This window comes from Pteronotus mesoamericanus, unplaced genomic scaffold (genome assembly GCF_021234165.1).
Source record: "Pteronotus mesoamericanus isolate MK-2021 breed Mesoamerican mustached bat unplaced genomic scaffold, CSHL_Meso_final scaffold_12, whole genome shotgun sequence".
Taxonomy (NCBI): domain Eukaryota; kingdom Metazoa; phylum Chordata; class Mammalia; order Chiroptera; family Mormoopidae; genus Pteronotus; species Pteronotus mesoamericanus.
In genome coordinates this window covers 10,537,599-10,553,602 of record NW_026555303.1, presented here as the reverse complement: position 1 = coordinate 10,553,602, position 16,004 = coordinate 10,537,599, and the positions used below count along the sequence as shown (strand labels likewise).

The 16,004-nt window shown below is 38.2% G+C and overlaps 1 protein-coding gene across 14 annotated transcripts in view; it reads right to left on the bottom strand.

Annotated features, from left to right (window-relative positions):
- Positions 1-14,721, bottom strand: part of FMR1 (fragile X messenger ribonucleoprotein 1) — a 42,652-nt gene extending 27,931 nt beyond the window's left edge. For 13 of the 14 annotated variants that reach the window (XM_054587911.1, XM_054587913.1, XM_054587912.1 and 10 more), the window contains exons 1-2: positions 14,576-14,721; positions 4,692-4,744 (exon numbers count right to left, since the gene is read on the bottom strand). In XM_054587911.1, coding sequence (XP_054443886.1) covers positions 4,692-4,744; positions 14,576-14,626 — 104 coding nt within the window. In that variant the 5' untranslated portion in view covers positions 14,627-14,721. Of the gene's footprint in view, positions 1-4,691; positions 4,745-14,575 lie in introns of those variants that run through there. The other variant, XM_054587920.1, reaches the window with a different exon arrangement.
- Positions 14,722-16,004: the final 1,283 nt, after the last annotated feature.

Below are 16,004 nucleotides of genomic sequence, written 5' to 3'. Positions count from 1 at the left end.
TTGGTTCAAATAACAATTATTTTAAGTCTTACATGTACAACGATAAAAATTCAAACTCTCTATTAAAAAAATGTGAAGGCCCTGGCCAAGTAGTTCAGTTGATAGAATACGGTCCCAATATGCCAAGGTTGCAGGTTTCGTCTCCAGTCTAGGCCAGAATCAACCAATAAAAGCATAAATAAGTGGAAAAAAAAATTGATGTTTCTTCCCCCCTCTCCTTCCCCTTCCTCTCTTTCTAAAAAGTCAATCAATAAAAAATATGTGAAATATCCCTGGCTGATGTGGCTCAGTGGATTGAGCGCTGGCCTGCAAACCAAACAGTCGCGGGTTTAATTCCCAGTCAGGGCATGTGCCTGGGTTAGGGGCCAAGTCCCCAGTAGGGGGCACATGAGATGCAACCACACATTGATATTTCTCTCCCTCTTTCCCCCTCCCTTCCCTCTGTCTAAAAATAAATAAATAAAATCTTTTAAAAATATGTGAAATAGGGAAGGTAAAAACAAAGCATCTAAAACAATTTGGTATTATTGTAACAGGAGGTTTTGACTACAAGAAAGGGTAAGTAGAGTCTGAAGTTTATAAAATATTAGGGTTTTTTAAACAGAGAAACAAAAAGAAAACGAAGAAGGGCAAAGAGACTACTTTGGTAGGAACCTATCAAATCCTGGTGATATGCTTAAACCCAGTGTTGACTCTCAAACACACTTCATGAACTCAAGAAAAAAGTTTATTTCAAATTCCAGATGTTAAAGATAGTTTGAAGAGAAACTTTTATACAGCTATGGTATACGAGAGAAGTAGGAGGTTCAAGGATATACTAATTTTAAGTTTATGGTAGAAATATGATTGAAAATAAAAGGGAACTGACTTCTAGCCAAAATGGAGGTGTAGGCAGATACACTTTGCCTCCTCACACAACCAAAAGAAGGATAACAGGTTTAAAAACAAAATAATCAGAATTGCCAAAATATCCAACTGTATGGAAGTCCAACAACCAAGGAGTTAAAGAAGAAGCATTCATCCAGAGCAGCAGGAGGGGCAGAGAGGACCCAAGACAAGGCAGCAGCTGGTCGTCCCATATTTGCATGCAGATGAACAGGGAGGAACAGCTGGGGAGCAAGACAGACCGAGCAATCCAGGGTTCCAGTGCATGAAAAAAAAAGTCTCAAAATCCCTAGCTGTAAAAAAACTGTGGGGGATGCAGAAGCGGGAGAAACTCCCAGCTTCACAGGAGAGTTCATTGGAGAGACTCACAGGGTCCTAGAAAGTACACAAATCCACCCACCCACCGGGGAATCAGCACTAGAAAGGCCCAATTTGCTTGTGGGTAGCGGAGGAAGTGACTAAAAGCTGGCCGGTAGCCAAGCAAGTGGCACTGTTCCCTCTCAGACCCCTCCCTCACATATAGCATCACAATGCAGTGACCTGGGTTGCCCCGCCCTGGCTAATACCTAAGGCTCCGCCCCTTCCAACATAAGAGGCACACTGAGACAAATAAATATGCCCCAAATGAAAGAACAGATCAAAGCTCCAAAAATAGAACTAAGATATGAAGGGATAACCAATCTATCAGATGCAGAATTCACACACTGATAATCTGGATGCGCACAGAAATGGTTGAGTATGGTCGCAAAAGGGAGGAGAGTGAAGGCTATGCCAAGTGAAATAAAGGAAAATATATGGAGAATCAACAGTAAAGGGAAGGAAACTGGGACTCAAATCAATGACTTGAAGCAGAAGAGAGAGATAAACATTCGACCAGAATAGAATGAAGAAACAAGCATTCAAAAAAATGAAGAGAGGTTTAAGAACTACTGGGACTTTAAATGTTCCAATATCTGAATCACAGGGGTGCCAGAAGGAAAAGAGGAAGAGCAAGAAATTGAGAACTTATTTCAAAAAATAATGAAGAAGAACTTCCCCCATCTGGCAAAGCAAATAGACTTCCAGGAAGTCCAAGAAATTCAGAGAGTCCCAAAGTAGTTGGATCCAAGGACGTTTACAAGGCACATCATAATTACATTACCTAAGATTAAAGATGAGGAGAGAATCTTAAAAGCAGCAAGAGGAAAAGAAGAGAGTTACCTACAAAGGAGTTCCCATAAGACTATCAGCTGATTTCTCAAAAACAAAAAACAAAACAAAAACAAAAACAAAAACACAAACACCTTGCATGCAAGAGGGGGCTGGAAAGAAGTATTCAAAGTCATGAAAGGCAAGGACCTACATCCAAGATTACTCTATCCAGCAAAGTTATCATTTAGAGTGGAAGGGCAGATAAAGGGCTTCCCAGAAAAGGTAAAAGTTAAAGAAGCCATCAACAAGCCCTTATTCTATGAAATGTTAAAGGGATTTATCTAAGAAAAAGATCATCAAAAACTATGAACACTAAAATGACAACAAACTCACAACTATCAACAACTGAACCTAAAAAAAACCAACCCAAAATAATAAACAAACTAGGCAAACAACTATAACAGGATCAGAATTACAGAAATAGAGATCAGAGGGGAGGGGGAAGAATAGGGGAAAAAGTACAGAGAATAAGAAGCATAAATAGTAGGTACAAAATAGACAGGGAGAGGTTAAGAATAGTATAGGAAATGGAGAAGCCAAAGAATTTATATGTATGATCCATGGACATGAATTAATGGAGGGAAATGCTGGTGGGAGAGGGGGTGCAGGGCAGAGGGGAATAAAAGGGAGAAAAAAATGGGACTACCGTAATAGCATAATCAATAAAATACATTAAAAAAAGTAAAAGAGAACTGATATGATAAATCAGTGTGTAAACTAGATATAGCCTTAAATGCAGAGAAAATGACGGCTTGCTAAACACTAATAACTCTAGATGAGGGACTACAGGAAAAACATATTGTGACAAATAGAGAGAATTGTCCTTTTAGCAGAAACAGTGTTTACCTAGTGATGGGAACAAGCAGTAAAGAGTATAATTACAAGAAAAAATTAATCTCCAAGTTAGCAGGATTCCTCTGTAAGGTGTGATGATGTTGTTTATAGTATAACCATAGTTACCAGAAACAACATGAAGCAGATTCTGGAACTTTGGGTCTATGTATTTAGAGAAAAGTGTTCTATAATTTGGACTAAAATTATTAGTCTAGAGCTAAGAATAGGGTCAGATACACTAAGTTATTTTTATCACTATCCCCCTAAATGTGTTTCAGGCATCAGAAGATACTACTTTGTCCTGTTGATAGCTAAATGAATCCACAAACAGTATAATTACAGTATGTCTGGGCCACATATTTTAACAGATTTATTGAGATATTCACGTACCATATAATCTATCCACTTAAGTGCATGTAAAATTTAATGGTTTTAAGTACATTCACAGATATGTGCAACCATTACCAGTCAATTTTAGAATATATTCATCACCTCAAAAAGAAACACTATACTCTGTAGCTATGGCTCCCTATTCCCCATTTCTAAGCAACCACTAATCTATTTCTTCTCTCTATAAATCTGTAATTTGCTTTTGATATACTACTAATTCTCTTGGTACATAAAAGCCAAAATAGTATAACTGCTGAACATTCTTCAGAGTTCAGTAAAATCCTAAGATTATGACCACATCTACACTTTGGCTAAGGAGTTTATTTTACTTTATAATCTTGAATGGCTACTCTGAAAATAGCGTTCATTAGCAATCAAAAATTTTAGTCAACAGAGAGACAGAAAACAAAACGACAGTTGTCAGAAGGGAAGGGAGAGGAGGACTGCATGAAAAGGATTAAGGAATTAAGCAGTATAAATTGGTAGTTATAAAATAGTCACAGAGATGTGGATTACAGCAAAAGGAATAGAGCGTCATAATAACTATCTTTGCAGCCAAGTGGGTCCTTGGGACACTGGAGGGACCACTGTAAAGTGCGTGATTTTCTGGCCACTTCGCTGTGCATCTGAAACTCGTACAGAATGTGGAGCATAATTCAAAAAAATTTTAGTCAAGCGACTGGTCTCCCCCAAGAAAATGTTAACATCTATATTAGTGATGCTCTCATGTAGCTAATGGTCCTAGGCCTGTAAATATGTTTGTTTATTTTTATTCATCTAGCAGAAGAAAGCAAAAATATCAGTTACTGCTACTATTGATTAGAAATATAATAAACAGATAAAAAGTATGTTAATGGGTAAACATGATTATTTCCAATAAAATATAATAGGTCATGGCCTGAGGGAAGGGCTGGGAGGAGGGCAAAAGGGAGGAAAATGGGCACATCTGTAATACTGTCAATAATAAAAATAAAGTTAAAAAATAAAATATAGTAGAAAACTAATACCACTGATTTTAGATTTAATTTTAGAAAACTCACATCGATTTTCTAATAGCCATGAATCCATTCATTTTAATTTTTTAACAATTACAAATATTCCTACACAACCTCTCAGTTACTAGTACAGAAGGATCTGGTTTCTTTCTTCACATTCAAAGAAACTGAGATGTAAGGATGAAGATTATACAAACGGGATCTCTGAGGTCATTAGCAGGAACAGTTTTTCCATTGGTTTGATGCGGAATTGTTGAGGAACTTCCTGGTCAGTAACATGAAGATCCATTCCTGAAAAACACTCAAACTAGACTTGATTTTTTTAATTGAGGAGTAAAAAGAAAAATTAGCATAAAATATCAAAGGACCTGAACCTAAAATTATATCGACACTTACTTGTTTTCAAACGCAACTGTTATTGAATCTTCATGAACATCCTTTACAAATGCCTGTAAAAAAAAAAAAGTTAAATTAACTTCCAAACCTGAAGATCATTTGTTTTTAAATTTTATAAATATCAGACATTTTATATTTAAGAATAAAATGGAGCTTCAAATCAAAGTTTGTCATTTTGTGTGGATAACTCATTCATGAGTCACATCTATATGTAGCCACTTACTACGTGCAGGGCCCTAGGAATATTGAGTAGTTAAAACAAAACATGAAAAAATTGCTCAGGAGTTCAGCATCTAATAGGAGAGGGGAACGGGAGGCAGAGGGAGGAACACAGCAAACTGAAAATTTCAATGCTGGTAGTGAGTGCAAAGCTGAAAGTATACTTTAGCCTACAATAATTTGAAAGTATAAAACTTGTTCCAGGGCTGTATGTCAGCCAGTATAGATCTGTTGTAACTTATCTTTCTCTCCTTAATAAATTTAGTATACAGTAGTAAATTACTAAATATAGTGGAAAAATCTATGTATACACAAGTACAATAAATTTTCTTTAACAACAATATGCTGCTAATACCACTAAAAAGTCCAATTACCAGAGTTTAATTAAATTTTCACTCTCAGAGGCACATGGAGAAAAAAGTAGTAATATAAAGTACAGAGTTAAATCTTTTAAGTCTGATCATTTAATTGCAAAAAGGCATAACAATAGTAATGGCTAATTACAGAGAATTCTTTAATCAGCACAATGTCCGTAATTCTATAAAATGATGTAACAAAAGACATAGCTAATTATCAAGAATTTATTAATCAGCATGCTGTCCATAATTCTGTAAAGTTGTTTTTAACAGGTGCAGGAAGTTTGGTTTTTGTTTTGACAATTAGAGTAGAATAAAACATAAAGAAGAAAAAAAAAAGAAACCCAAGGACCTTTATATCTTAACTCATTTTATAATGGCGGAAGAGATTTAAGCATCTTACTCAAATTTGTTGTGTACAGTTCCTCTTTTTCCATGGTTTCTCCGTACCTGCAACGATTATGCCCAAACACCTTCTCTGGCTGTAAAAGGCACTTTATGACCTGGCCCCACTGCTCATCTATGCAAGCTTCATCTTTCACATCCTTGTAGGTTCTGACCCAGCAATGCTAAAACACTTGGGCCTCTCTTTGAAAATTTTCCTTCTTTCCAATTTTCCTATTGGTCTTTTTAGGTTCCAGTTCAGATCTCACCTCCTATGAGAAAACCCTGAAGACTAGGTTAAACTCTGTCCTCTGCATTTTTACAGCAGCTTATGCTTATCCCTATTATAAATTTATCTCACTTTATTAGTATTGCCTAGTTTCCCACTAACAGCAAACTTCCGGGGATGGGGGGGATGACAGGTCTTATTTTATTTACTGTTTATTTATTTTTATTTACTTCAGAGTGCCTACTAAGACCTCAATGAACAGTTATTAAGTGAATCAATTCCTAAGGGGTTCCTATGCTAGCTATGGAGGAAAGCTATGTGTGTATGTGTTGATCAAGGAAGACACACAAGAAGGTGAGGTTCCTATCAAACTTTAAAGAAAGAATTAGCCTAACAAAAGAGAACAGAGGATGGGTAGGAATGCTAGGCAAAAAGGGCAGTAGGAACACAGGCTTAGAATTGGAGAAGTGGGTGTGATAATAATAAATCCTTTGTGGACAAGGAAGCCAAGATGATTTAATGGGAAAAATACTGTTTTCAACAAATAGGACAACTGGATATCCATGTACAAAAAAATAAAATCTGATCCTTACTTCATACCATATATAGAAATCAACTAAAAAAATGCATCAGAGACCTACGTGTAAGAGTTAGAACTATGAAACTCTTAGTAGAAAATATATTTGTAAACCCTGATGATTTTGGATGTTGGGAAGATAACTAGTTTAGATTAAGTTCTTGAATTTTTATATCCTCACTAACCAGCACAATTTTAGGTATACAGTAGGTAGCCAATAAATGTGCTAAACAAGCGATTCAATGCAAATGTCTTGGTAAATGAGTATGTCTTCAAAGACCAGAAGTTAGAACTTCTTTTTTTAAAAAGCTACTCAAAATACAAAATTAAAACATATCAGGCAAGTATTAATTAGCTGCTCCTAACAAAAATAATGGCAAGTGAGGCAGGGCCCTGGAAAACATATTGATGATACATAAATAGAGACATCAAACTTCTGCAATTTCTTTTAAAAAAAAATAAAAGCAAAGCTATGCTAAAGGAAATTTCCTTGTAAGACCAAGACGGACTAAAATGGAATCTAGGTGTTCTGCTATACCCAAGATGGCTAAATTATTATTTCTAACCTAAACATGTGTATATATCATTATAACTGCCAGCTTAAGCGGGGGGGGGTCCACATTTTCTTCCTATTATTTTGTTCTTGCTTACATTTACGCCGCTATATTTAAATCATGAACAATTTCTACAGCACATTTTGAGAACTCTGGTTTAATAGTGACCATGACTTTTCAGGATACACTAGATTTCGTAACGGTGCATGACTCTAGTTTTCTAAGGGGTTGTTTTCCCACTATTACTTCAGGAACACAAAGACTTGATTTTGAGTTAAAACTGCAGGAGTTGGTCGCTCTTAGTTTTATAAAGTCAGTCCCCAAAATTATTGAGAATGGGAAGAACAGACCTCTCTCCCCCACATTTCTCTCTTCACATGAGGCTAATACCAAATTAACAACCTGCTTTTCAGGGGTGGGATAAGAACTAAAATCAAGGCTCTTATTACGAGGTGATCTCTTATTTACCAAGAAGGGACATTGCTTCCGTTTTCATCCTTGCCTGAAATTTTATGTTTGCATGTCCTGGCTGTACAGTTGACCCTTAAACAACATAGATTTGAACTGCATGGGTCCACTTAGACACAGGTTTTTCAATAAATACCTGTACTGTTTTCAATCCATGCCTGATAGTCCACAGATGTAGAAGTCCATTAGTTAGCTAAGAGAACCTTGTTATAGCTGGGTGACGGACTACTGTCATTAAGTCAGGTGTCTTTCCAATACGATTGCCCTTGTGTAAAACTGTGATGTCCACCATAGCAACCAGAGGTCATATGTGACTATTGGTATCTAAAATTAATTACAATTAAATAAAATTAAAAATCAGTCTCCCACTCACACCTGCCACATTTCAAGTGCTTACTAGTCACAGATGGCTTAGTGCCTACTGTAGTGGACAACACAAGCAGAAACCATTTCCATCATCACAGAAAGTTCCACTGGACAACACTGATTTAAAACTTTTACAAATGTTGGGGATTGTTTTCAAAATCACCTCAGAAGTACTCTGAAAATCAGTCTCATAACTTTATTGCTATATTTTTTATTTGCCAAGAAGTTATTGCACAGTTTAATCATATTCATTCACCACATTTGTCCATTTCCTAAATCAAAGGAGGAAGATCTGCAACTCTTATGACTATTTTAAATAAACAAACAAACAAAAAAAAGCTTTCAAAGGCTTTGAAAGCAATTCTGGACAAGGTGTCACAAATAGTTTGAGTAATCATCATAGCCTACCAGGGCCACTGCCTTTGAGGTAATGACGCTTATCTACATATGGATGTTTGCATGATTGCTCCAAAATCGGTCATTTGTTTGGCCACTGTTTGCATATTAAGTAAATACAGAAGGCATGTAATACCTTCTCGAAGCTATCGTAGTAAGTGGAATAAAAGAAAACTCATTGGTTTCTTCTGGCCTGGACTCACACCAAGAACAACCATCTCCGATGACTTCTAAGGCCTTTTACTCAACTGTCACTTCCAACAAGGGTCCTATCTTCCTGTTTCTTATACTTTCTCCAGTAACTTTCCTTTTGTCCCTGACTCTCCATTACCCCAACATTCATACTCTACCTTCCTGGCCACTTTCAAAGCACTATCACCCCACCCATCACCAACTTGGAGAACTAAATTTTGTGATCCCCACCTATCTGTATCAAGCAAAGTTGGCATTTGGGGAGAAGACAGTCAAGTTGGTTTGGGGGAGGGGATTTCTAAGAGGTTACCAAAAAAGGCAAAATGAAGGGGTTTCAATGAATACACAAAGGGAACTCTACTAAATGAGAGCCAGGGCTCTTGTATGAATCAATAAACTTAGTGGTCAAGAATTTTGCTGTGAATGAGACCTAGGTTCAAAACCTTGGTTTTATCACAGCACTGCTGTGGGGCTCTGCAAGAAGTGGTCTCTGGGCCTCAGATTCCTCATCTTCAGGTAATGAATGAATACAGGGCGCTGGACCTGCTTTCTAAGGTTGCTGTAATGAAATCACACATGTCCAGTGCCTTAGCACAATGCCTGGCACAGAGTTGGCATTAAGTAACTGAGAGGAAAAGCACAGAGGGGCATATTTTATAAAAGATGCAGAACCATAAAAGCTCTTGCATTTGAGTAAGTTACATCTCAATAAAAGCACATTTTCAAAAAGACTTAAAAATTGAGATATAAAAAGAAATGACTATTTCCTCAAAGATAGCTAATAAATACTAAAAGGTTATTTATAGATTCTGAGAAAGAAGAAAATGTGTTGAAAATCACTGGGGTCTTAGAAAGGTGCTAAAGTGCAGCTAAAGAAAGATACAGGTTCCTCATTTGGGGGAATAAATAGGACATCAAAAGTCATTATGGGATCCCCAACTTATTGGCAACTGGCCCCAACAGGCAATCAGAAAAACCATACTTACCAAAGTGTGTAATGACTGGAAATCCAATGCAAGCATTACATTATCGGACTGATGAAATTAAGAAGAAAATCCATCCCTTTTTGGATGAACTCTTCCTCCCCCACTGTGTCACATCCTTTAGTTTATAGTAAATTCTCTCACAAATATGAGTCACTGATCACAAGAGAGGGTGCCATGCAGAGAAATTTCAATGTGAGCCCCTGACTACCAATAACCACAACTGCTACATTATCACTGAAGACAGCACATGTAGTGTAATGATTATTCTCACTAGAGAAAACTTAAAAACAGTGTTGGAAAATTATCCTTCAAAAGAAAGTCTGTAAGAGATAGAGAATAGAGACACAATGGATAAAATATGATTCAAACCCAAGACCTCATATATAAAGTGAGTTATCACTTTGTCACCCTTTGTATGTGGGAACTAACAAAATAAGGAAATGAACAACAAAAAGGGAAAAGCACAATAAACCTCATCAACAGCCTTTCCAACTACACTGCATATCTAGGAATACTTGACTCCTCTGTAATTACCACAAATTCTGAGGAAAATAGTGTCTTTCTGGTTCACCCTGAACCAAAAACAACACACACGTACAAAGACAATATTAAAAGTTATTAATTTTCCTGTGTGTGAATATTCTAACTTTTGAATATTTAAGTTCTTATGTGCTCCCAAAGTAACAAAAGCCAATTTCATAGCAGTGTCAAAGATTTCTGCCTTTAACTTTCCGTAATAGGCATTCGTATGAAGAATTACAGCGTAATATGTCAAGATACAAGAGAATAAAAACGAAGCTGATACATTAGTTGGATATTTTACTACATTTCACATCTTTGTATCAATAGTGAAAAAATGGCAACATAACTGTGCAACTGCACTTACAGAATGCTAAGGAAGTGGTACAATAATAAATACAATCAAAGGTTACAATGAAGTAAAAAATGGGCAGGAAATCAAATCCAATTAATTTCTTCAATCTAAATTTCATCATTTCAGGAACTCAGTCTACTGATCTCAAATCATGGATCTGATCCTTACTAGTTCTGACACACAGCAGTAAGTCACTTACCTAATTTGTTGGTACATCTATGTTCTCACCTATAAAATGGGAATGACAGTACCTCAGGATTGTGGGAGATTAAATAAATTAACAGGGAATGTGCCTAGAATCGTGCCTGGCACCCAGAAAGCTGTCAGTACCTGTTAAGAGCTACCATAATCGTGATTGTAATCATCTCAGTAAGCACATTCCCATAGTGCGCAGGCATGAGAAAGCCAATTATTATATCACTGAATTATTTTTAAAAATTTAAATCTTCAACCATTGATATATGTTTATTAATTTTTTTTAGAGAGGAAGGGGGAGAGAGATGAACATCAATGTGAGAAAAACATGGATTGGTTGCCTCCTGTACCACTATGACCAGGAACTGAACCTGCTACCTAGGTATGTGCCCTGATGGAAAACAAACCCTCAACCTTTTGGTTCACAGGACAACGCTTCAACCAAATGAACAGCCCAGCCAGGACTATATCGTTGAATTTTGTATTTGATTATTTGGAGGTTTTCAGAATGTTTCGGTATGAAGTTGGAAAATGAATAGTTTGGAAGGGGAAAAAATAATGTTTCCACAAAGGTACTAAACACTAACAAGGTTATTTAGATTCTGGGAAGAAAAACCATGTGGTTGACCTGAATAACGCACTTCCTCAAAGTACACAATAGCACCTGTATGCAAAGTTAGGTCTAGAAACATCAGAGGAAACATGAACAGTGCCTTATACAAGTTTAGTAAAATAGTGATTTCCAGCAGGCTATGTAGCCGATATGACATGTTGGACTACTTATGCCTTCATTAAGAAAATGTCCTCAATTGTAGATTTTGTCATATTTAGCTGCTAGCTCCATATTACTACTATCCTCAGACACCAAACCTAAAAATATAAAATATATTAATATAATCTAACAATAAAAATGTAATTTATTATATTTATACCACACTACGTTTAACTCAGTATATATTCAGAAAACAAAAATTTTTTCTATTTTTTTAAATTTATTTTTATTTTTTATTTTAGAGAGAGGGTAAGGGAGGGAGAAAGAGAGGGAAAGAAACATTCACGTGAGAGAGAAACACTGATTGGTTGCCTTCCGTATGTGCCCCAACCAGGGACCAAACCTGCAACTCAGGCATGTCTGTGGCCTGACTGGGAATTGAACTGGCAACTTTTCAGTTTGTGGGACCACGCCCAACTGAGCCACACTGGCCAGGACAAGGTATTGTATCTTATGTTTCTAACACAGGACTTACCCATCTTTAGTAATTTTCATACTAGTATACAAAACCTAGGAATCTTGGGATATATTAGTACATTTATATTGAAATGACATATATTCTACATCTAAAATGGAGTTAATTCATTACCATTCCCAATATATAACTCAGTCAAAACAACAACAATAAAACCCCCACTACACTATTTTATACAAATGTTCCTAGAATAAAGAACTTAATTCAACATTACTCATTTAGGAGCTGCTTTGAAAAGCTTTTGAGGTATAATTCAAGTGTCTTCATGTCTTAAATAGCATACATTGTACACATGACTAACTTTTTCAAGTCAAAGAAACACCTAAGCATAATAGTAGTGGCTTTGATAATTAATAAATCTAACTTCCCAGTTTTTAAGAATAAACACCAGAGGGAAGAGTAGAAATGAGCTGTTACAATCTTTGGGTTTAGGTTTCATGGTTCTGTTAATTCTGCAACCTGAGCTTATTTTTTAGAAAAAGAATTAAACTGTTCCCAGCATATACTCTATCCAGTTTATATGGCAACATTGTATCATGGGCCCAGAAGATGGTAACTGTCCCTTGCCATATCCTGGTTCTGTTAGGCAAATCACAGTCTGAATTCAATTATACTGAATTCCTTTGAGTATTTTAAAGGCTTTTCTATGATTTCTCCACTATAGTTCATTTTTTTTGGTCTTTATTTTCCATCTCTTCTGCCAATTCCCACTAGACAAGCAACTTAATTTACTTTTGTTTTACTTTTGTAACTCACAGCAATTAGTCCTATAAAAGTTCAAACCTTTTTCATTATACAAACTATTTTTTCACCAATACAGACCATTTGAGGTTTTCTTAAAAATAAACCTAATTAAATAAATATAACAGTAATTTCTTTATACACATATGTTCATATTTCACTTTAGGGAAATACAGGACAACATATCATTTTTATTCAACTTCAAATTAAGCAACATTGTTAAAAAAAAAAAGGCAGGGCATTGATAGCATTTCTTATATTCCAATCAGTTTGCAAAAAAAAATCACAGGAATAAAGCATAGGTTGCTGGAAGAGGCGAATAAATCCTTCAAGACCAGGATGTGCTATTTGCCCTCTATAGCAAGCAAACTCCACTACAAGACAATAAGTGTGGCATCCAATCTAAGTTAATATCACAGATTAGAATACTGTGCAACCATTGGCCCCTGCTCCTCTTTATTAATACTTAGCACCACAAATCTAGTAAAAAAAAAAAAAACTACTAACCTTGGAATGAGAACGACTATACACAAACTAGCAAAAATTAAAGATCATCATTTATATGCAACCAAAATTTTGACTGCAGGGTCAATTTTATATTGGTGAGACTGTTAAAAATGTAAATTCTGGGTTATTTCTTCTCTTTTTATAGCAAAAGGTTTAATCTTTTTGCTAAAAGTATGGAACCGTTTATATACTTCACTCACTTACGAAATATTGATCTCCAAATATTTCCATAAAATTGGTAAACGCATTTAAAGTCAATTTATTTTCCTTCAGCCAAACCAGTCTCATCTGAAACATTTAAGTTCTTCTATAATAAATTTAAGAATCTTGGACAATGGCAACAGATAATTTCCATACTTCCTGACATACACACCATCTATTGCCAAGACTGTAATAAGGTGAGATAGTACTTGCAGAAGTTATAGAGGGGCACTGAAGAGGAAACAATAAATTACAGATTACTAGGTCTGGAGTTAGTATGTACCAATGCACTATGGACACATCAAAATATTTTTAACCCTTCTTTTGAAAATCTAAGATATTAGTTGATATGCAGTGATGTAACTTAAACAAGAAAGACAGTAAAACCATCATGCCTATTTAAAACTTCAACAATGCAGTCCACTGCAACACTACACATTCAGACCTGACAGTTAAGTACTTAGGAGCACAAAACAATTATTTTTACTCACTTAAAAAAATTCCCTAGTAATAACATTCAGTTAATTTCCTGAAGTTTCATGGCATACATTCAAGCCTTTGGAGGATTAAAAAAATGTTTTTTAAGTAGCAGAGTTGCTAATGACTTTAGATGCTGAAGCATCTTTATTCCTGAATTTGTCTACATTTTATAACGAAAGGAAGTGCGAGAATATTCAAGATTATCAACTTCTTTAATGCACTACTCAGATATGTCAGTGTTCTTGAAACTTTTTGATCTAAAATACCTGAAATATACAAAGAGAAGCCACTAAAAATCAGTTGTCATTGTAATTTGAAAGTGACTACAGCTTCTTACTACTCTTTCTTCACACCCCTTGCCCAGAACAGTGGAGCTCTCCGAAGTCCCAATGCTGGACAGAAAAATAGAAGCCAAAGGAGATCCCAAACCCTCTTTGCACGACAGGAGGCGGCGACAGAAGCGACCCCGCTCCTAGGCAACTACCCACACAGCGGGCCCAGATTCCACTTGGAGGGGTTATTTAGGAAAAGACAAATAGTCCCTTTCAGTCACTTCATGGAGATACTGGCCGTTCTTGCAGGGATCTCCAACCTGCCGCTGGCCCTTGCCTATCCCCAGCTCTCCTTGGAGCGACTCGGCCCCCGAAAGGGCACCCTCTCCTGCTTGCCCGCTTCTCATTCCGGTAGGAGCCAGGGCCTCTAGCAGGAGAGGAAGCGGGGCTCCAGTGGCTTCCTACAGGCCCCAAGTCTGGTCCTTCCCTCCCAAACAACATCCCGCCTAGTGCGCCCTGGCCCCCCCCCCCCCCCGGCGCAGCGCTGGGGAACAGGGCCGCAGGCCTGCCTCGCACCGAGTCCGACAAGAAAAGGGAGGGAAAGAAGGGCGAAGATGGGGCCTGCCCTGCACCGAAGTACCTTGTAGAAAGCACCATTGGAGCCCCGCACTTCCACCACCAGCTCCTCCATCTTCTCGACAGCCCTGCTGGCGCCAGGAGCCCGCCCAGGAGAGGTGGGCTGCGGGAGCTCAAGGCCCAGCCCTCGCCGCCGCCGCCGCCGCCGCCGCCGCCGCCGCCGCCGCCGCCGCCGCCGCCGCGGCCGCCTCCTGCTCTAACCGTCGGCTCACCGCCAGCTCTGAGACTACCCCTCACCGGAAGTGAAACCGAAACGGAGCAGAACGCCTAGCTGAGGCCAATTCCTCCGGCCGTTCCGCGTGTAAACAGTGAAACCGCGTCACGTGACGGACGCCGCCCCACCCCCAAGGCTTTGGGGCCCCCCCCTCAGCCCCGCCCTCTCTCTCCGCGCGGGTCCTGGAGCGCGCGCGTGCGCTCTGCTGAGAATCTGCTGGGGTGGGGAGGCCTGAGCCAATGCTAGGCGCGCGGGCTTGGGTGCTCAGACTCGTAGGAACGCGGGAAGGCAGGAAGGTCGCCGACAGGTCGTACCGCTGGCGGAGGTCGGGTCGCCTGGCGTCCCCTGGCGAAGGCTAACGTGCCCATTCCTATAGAAGAGCAAAAGGAGGCGTGGGAAAGGGCCTACCATAGCGATCACATAAATTCACTTATGAGTCTTAGCTGGCTTGGTTTGGAGGTATTTTTTGTTTATTTTTTTGTTTTTGTTTTTGTTTTAAGTGAGGCTGAGCCTGATTGAGGGGGAGATAGAATGGGGGGACAGGAATAAAGGTGAGGAATTAGATTGAAGACTGAGCTAGCAACAGTAGCAACCAGTGACCCAGGTTTGTGTGATTCTTACTGGCAGAAGGTGACAGTAACCCCGCCCCTCTCCAAGATATTTTCGGCTGTCCTGTGGATATATCCTGTGTCTTGTGAGGGGCAATGGATTGTGTCTGGACCTCTGGAAATGTTAGTCCTCCCGCAGACCCAGCACTGACTCATATACTTCCCTTCCCTTGATTTAGTTTCATAGTTTTACTTGACATACCTAAAAAAAAATGTGTTAAACATTTGTTAATATATGTATAGTTGATCAGTTTATTTCCTTACTATTTTACTAAATGCCCAGCCTGTGCCAAAGAATGTGGGGGGGGCATGTGTATAGGAGTCATGTGAGGTAGAGGCCCATGCACCTGTTTCCTTGCAACTTTCCTCTCCTCACAGAAAAACAAACCCACTTTCTCCTTGCTTCTGCAATGTAATTGTATCCACCTTAACCTAGGTTTCTTTTGGAAGACTTGTATCCAACTGAGATGTTATTGAGCCTCTACTGTATGCCAGGCACTGTGCTAAGTGCTATTGAAACCTTGGTGAAGAAAAGACTCATCATTGAACTTGGATCCCAGATAGACATAAATAAAATGATCAGAAAAGTTAATGTGAAATTGCAACTGTGA